This window comes from Meles meles, chromosome 20 (assembly GCF_922984935.1).
Source record: "Meles meles chromosome 20, mMelMel3.1 paternal haplotype, whole genome shotgun sequence".
In the NCBI taxonomy this organism is placed as follows: Eukaryota; Metazoa; Chordata; class Mammalia; order Carnivora; family Mustelidae; genus Meles; species Meles meles.
The window spans coordinates 16810897-16816857 of NC_060085.1; the positions used below are offsets into that span (position 1 = coordinate 16810897).

The following is a 5961-nucleotide window of genomic DNA, read 5'->3' on the forward strand; positions in this document are numbered from 1 at the left end:
TGGATAAGGACTTCCAAGTGTTAAAACAGAAAGAGCTCCTGCAAGCTCTCTCTGCCACTTCCAGTCGGCGGCAAACGGGAGAAGAATTAGGCACAAACAAGTCAGCTGCAAGAGAAAGGGAGGAGGGGACAACAGTCGACAAGACCACTGCCCCGAGCAACTCCTCAGTCTCACTTTTATTGGATAGAAACAATAACCCACAGAAGAGCCGATGAAGGTCAAACATCAGTCACCTGGCTTGTGGACAAACAAGAAGGAGGGTAAAGTTTATAGTTAACCAAGCACAAAGGACTCATCCAACTAACGGGCGCTTTGGGGAGGAGGAAGGAGCGACAACGGAAAAGGGAAGCAGGCGGTGTTCCGTTTCGCCCTGAGTGGGCCCGGGTGTTCCCAGCTGCTCGGCTTCCAGGAAGCGGGTGACATTCCGCCCTGAGCAAGCCGGGCATCCCCAGCTGCTCAGCTTCACGGTCATATATCGTCCTTTCCCCCAAATACCTGTTGCCAGTATGTGTTTTTCTTATGGCCGTATCTAAATGTGCTTGGTAACTAGTAAAATCTTCCAGGGGTTATAGTTTAAGGAATACATTGTTCTGAGGGACAGTTGCATCTCTCCACCATTTCCGGAGGCTTCTGAAGTAAAGAATGTCTTCCGGGTTACAGGCAGTTTATCTGCTGATCCAATCCAGAGTCCGGAGCTTTCCCTTGCTCACATTTTGTTGGATGAAACCATGCATTCGGTGTCTTTGGAAATTCCCCGTGGAGGAGGCTAGCGCTCGCTAGTCCACTAAACTGGAAGCCAGATTCAACTGACCTTTGTCTTTGAGGCAAAGACCTGGTCCACTGGCCCAGGTCATGTACACAAAGGCGGGTCCCAGCCCTTGTTCTTTAAAGTGGGAAACCTCGTGTCCTGCTGCAGACCTGTCAGAGCCTCCCAGAGATCCTGAGGTACGCAGCTGTCCACACAGCATACCATGAGTCAGGACATGGAGCTATGGAAGCAAGTGTTCCAGGAATTAATCCAGGAAGTGAAGCCATGGCACAAATGGACCCTGACAGAAGACAAAGACCTTCTTCCCAACAGCCTGAAGCCGGGGTGGTCACAGTACCAGCAGTGGGCCTTTGCCAGGTGAGTGGGGGAATGGGATGGTATGTATTCCAGAAAATTCTTATTTTTTCATTACCGTGTATCCTTGCTCCTTTTCTTGTTCTATCCCGTGCTTGCACATGGAAGACTACAGGAAGTACGGTGCCCATCATGCAGAAGTTTTAGCTTTATTTCAGCGAATCCCAAACAGTAGCAGGACTGGGCACCGGTGTTGGCTGCATCAGGGTGGAGTGGGGAGCAGTGAGGAAGAGGGAAGGGAGGAGCTGCAGGACAGCTGGGTGGGCAAAGTTCCCTACCTATGCTCCCTGTCTCCTGGGGACCTGGGGCTGTCTATGGAGCCCAGGAGGGAGAGGCCCTGTGGGCAGAGGAGGCCCCTCCAGGAGAGGGCAGAGGTTAGCGTAGCTGAGCAGTATGCAGAAAACTTGACTCCTCTTCTCTGGGCTGATGGATCCTTTTAAACCAAGACTCTTGGGGGTGCCTGGGTGGCTCAACCGTTAGGCATCTGCCTTTGCCTCAGGTCCTGATCCCAGAGTCCTGGGATCCAGCCCTGCATTGGGCTCCCTGCTCAGTGGGAACCTGCTTCTCCCTCTCCCTTGGCTTGTGCACTCTCTCTCTCTGAAATTAATAAATAAAATCCTAAAACAAACAAACAAACAAACAAACAAAAAATAATCCAAGACTCTTAGAACTCATTCAAAGCCTTACCCTGTTTTCCCCAGGTGAGGTAGCAGAGTTCCAAGGGTCAAGGGGCAAAGAGGGTAGGGGCCTGAGACTTGGTGTCTGCCCATTGCCCTTCTCTCTGGGGGAGGGTCTGGGCAGAGGAGGCACAGCTGTCCTCTCCTTGTGGCCCACGGCTTTCCCAGGCCAGGAGCTGGCACCAGGAACATCCAAGCAAAACCTCAGCCCCACCCCCAGCCCCCACCCTGCTTTTTTTGGAGAACCTTGACCTCTGAGCTGCCACATGAACCGAGCAATACAACCCAGAGGGAGGGTTGGGGACAGCAGCTCAGGAGAGCAGAGCCCCCCCTCCCCGTGCACCACCAACTCCGAATAACTCCAGTAACCTCATCTCTCTCGTGGTGGTCCGAGCCTTTTTTCCTCTTCCTTTCATTTCATGGCCAGGCTCACCCTGTGAGGTGTGGCCGGAATCAAGACACAAGAAGGAAATCCTGACCGGCTCATTCTTCCCAGCCCCCTCCAATTCACTCTCCCATGATAGGTGAGGCTTGGCTGCTAGAACAGGAAAACCTCGAAATATCAGTGTTTTGACCTAACACACTGTCCCCAAATCATTGAGGCAGAGAAAGAGGAGCTGGAGGGTTTTCCAAGAGCTTCCGTGCCAGATTTGGAAGTAACACATGTCATGGCTCGCATCCCATCGGGCAGCCAGTCATATTGCCCAACCTAACTGTGAGGGCGTTGGGAAGCGGGCGGGAGTGCCTGGATAATTTAGCGAGCAGGAATTGTCCCTGCCATTCTGCAATTTCTGCCTCTCCCGTGATTCCTGTCCTCGGTGCAGCCATGTCCTTGGGTGCCTTCTTCCCCTCTCTCCATCTATACTGTCATGTGTTTGTCCAGTATCTGAACTCAGGAAGTTGCCCTCTTCCCTGCAGAGAAGGGAAGGTGTGAGGCCAGGTGCACACAGAATATGAGGTTTTCCAGGCCACCTTGAGCAATGAACTGGGTGGGAGGGGGAGCAAGAAGAGAGAGAGCTGGACACTGTGATCTCCCTGTCATTCTGATGGATTGGGGGCCCCTGGGCAACAGGGCAAAGCAATGCTTTTCCTCCAGACAGTAGACCCTCGTAGACCCTCCTTGATCTGTGGGTCTACGACTTACTGTCTTAGTCTGTTTGGGGGTGGGGTAATAAAACATAAAGTAAATTTAAATAAGATTAACACCAGACTAAACACAACAGACACAACAGAAATGTAGTGCTCACAGTTTTAGAGGCTGGAACTCCAAGATCAGGGTGCCATCTGGTCTGGTGGGAGCCCTCTTCCAGTTTGTGGACTTCTCCTGTATCCTCACATGGTGGCAGGAACTAGGGAGCTCTATGGGGTCTCTGGGATACGGGCACTAATCACATCCACATGGGCTCTGCCCTCATGACCTAATCACCTCCCAAAGGCCTTCTAACATCATCACCTTCGGGACTTCGGGTTCCGACCTGTTAATTTGTGGGGAGACACCGACTTTCAGACAGTAGTACCTACCAGCACCCACTTGTGCCATCTGTGGATTTCAGTTCAGAGCTCTTGGGGGCTGGTGTAATAGCTATTGTTGCACCCATAGCCTCTGACCCACTTCAGTCTACATTTGAAGAAGCCTTGGTTTGGGTTCAGGAGCCCAGAGATCCGGTCCTGCTTCTTACACCCACCAAGCCTCTGCACACGATGGGTTCCAGCCTGCACCTCATCTCTAGCCCCATCATGTCAGATTTAGAAGGTCTCTTCCAGCACCAAGAGCTTGTGGTCTGCTATTTTCATGACAGACAACTGTGGATCCCAGGGCATGTTGGTGGCACAGCGGAGATAGGAACAAGGGGCTCGCTAACGTCTTCCCACCAACCTCGACCCCAGTCAAGTCATGTCTCTGTTGTTGGGCGCCCCTTCCTCCCTCTGGCTCAGCCCACAGCTCGGCCATCCTGGGCCATGCTGAGGGTCTTGTCTCCTGTCCCTACAGGTTCCAGTGCTCCTTGTGCTCTCGCAGTTGGGCCTCTTCTCAAGTTCAGGTTGTTTTCCACATGCGCAAGACTGGGGGGAAACCCAGGGGCAACGTGAAGATGAGGGTCTTTGCCCAGAGATGTCAGAAGTGCCATCAAGCCCCATTTGAGGTTCCCGAGTTCACAAAAGAGAACATCTCAAGGATCCTGAACAACCTGGTATTCCGAATTCTGAAGAAATGCTACAGAGAAGGATTTAAGTCGATGGAGGAGATCCCTACCGTCAGGGAAATCACTCTTGAAGGGCCGCATGACAGTAACAACTGCGAGGCATGTCTGCAGGGCTTCTGTGCTCAGAGTGGCTTCAGTGAGGCCGTGCAGTCACCAGTGTCCCCGTCACTTCCTGCCATAAGCTCAGCTGCTCTTGGGACCACCATTCCCATGCCCTTTCCCAGTAGAAGTGGCACCACAGTGGACACAGTGAACATCACCACAGACAAAGTGAAGGCATATGTCACCGCGGACACAGTGAAGGGGAACGTCACCACAGACAAAGTGAAGGGGAACATCACCGCAGACACAGTGAAGGGGAACATCACCACGGACAAAGTGAGGGGGAACATCACCGCGGACACAGTGAAGGGGAACGTCACCACAGACATAGTGAAGGGAAACGTCACCGCAGACACAGTGAAGGGGAACATCACCACGGACAAAGTGAGGGGGAACGTCACCACGGACAAAGTGAGGGGGAACGTCACCACGGACAAAGTGAGGGGGAACGTCACCACAGACAAAGTGAAGGGGAACGTCACCGCGGACAAAGTGAGGGGGAACGTCACCACAGACACAGTGAAGGGGAACGTCACTGTGGGCACAGTGAGGGAGAACATCACCGCCAGCACAGTGAGGGGGAACTGCACAGTAGACATAGAGAAGTGGATCAACATGGCAAACAAAGGAAAGGCTTTACCCCAACCCTGGCATTCTGGGTCCAGGGAGGCTGCAATCCTCCCCACCCACTGGAGCCCGAGAGCAAACACCCAACACCATGTGGAGAGGAGAATCCATGTCAGTACCCGTAGTGAGGTGCTCTATCCCCACACACCCCAGAATCCCAGGTGCAAGAACTCGAATGTTTGCTGCTGTTTTTTCATTCTGATTATTGTCGTGGTGATTATCGTAGAGACCATTCAGTGGACCTCCACATGATGCCAAGTTCAAAGTCACGTCGTATGATCCCACGGATAGGAAATATCCAGAAGAGGTAAATCCAGAGAACGGAAGTAGCGTGGTGACTGCCAGGGGCTGTGGGGAAAGGGATTAATCTGTATGGGGCTTTTGGGGGACAGAAGGTGTGTAGTGATGAAAATGTTTGGCATGAGACAGAGGGGCTCGTTGTACAACACAGTGAATGCAGTAAACACCATTGAATTGTTCATGTTAAATGGATGATTTCATGTGATTTTTTTTAAGGGTTAATGTTAATTTCAATTCAATTCTATCTTGCCCAAAGGATGCTGCAATTCTGCTCATTCTCTGGAGAACTGAGACCGAAGCCTTTATGGCTCACAGAACCATTTGGAAATCTCATGAGACCTGTGGATCCTCTCTTCCCAGAGAAGCTTGCACAGACCCCAGGAGGTCCGCAGGCAGAGGCACTTGGAGTGTTTTCATTGGGCTGAAAGCCTGGGTCTCAAAACTGTGTTCTCCGTAGCAGGGTCCACACAGTTCAGGGCTGGGGCAGGACCCACATGGGGGAGACAGCCTTCAAACTCCGGTTCATTTCTTTGGACTTTACTATTCCTTGTTGCATGGTTTATAACAAGTGTTATTGTACTAGTAGAATGGTATTGTGACACAATGTGTAATTAAATAAACATACACCATCTGGAAAGTCATCTCGTTGACTTTTCACTGACTTTTTCATTTTCAGAATTAAAACTCTATCCTCATTAAACAACAATTCACATTTTCTCCCTGTCCCTCGTCCCTACTAATGCCCACTCTTCTTTCTCTATGAATAGGACTACCCTGAGGACCTCATAGAGGTGGACTCATATAATATTTGTCTTCTTGTCACTAGTTTATATCAGCTAGCATAACGTCCTCAAGTTTCATTCATGTTTTAGCATGTGACGGGATCTCCTTCCTTTCAAAGGCTGAATAACATTCCATGATACATATATAT

General features: G+C 51.1%; 1 protein-coding gene across 1 annotated transcript; it reads left to right on the top strand.

Moving 5' to 3' along the window:
- Positions 1-702: 702 nt before the first annotated feature.
- Positions 703-5709, top strand: RTP3 (receptor transporter protein 3). The gene is made up of 2 exons (XM_045989864.1): positions 703-1126; positions 3791-5709. Exons 1-2 carry the CDS (start codon positions 972-974, stop codon positions 4980-4982), a joined length of 1347 nt encoding a protein of 448 aa, XP_045845820.1. The 5' UTR covers positions 703-971; the 3' UTR covers positions 4983-5709.
- The last annotated feature ends 252 nt before the right edge of the window (positions 5710-5961 follow it).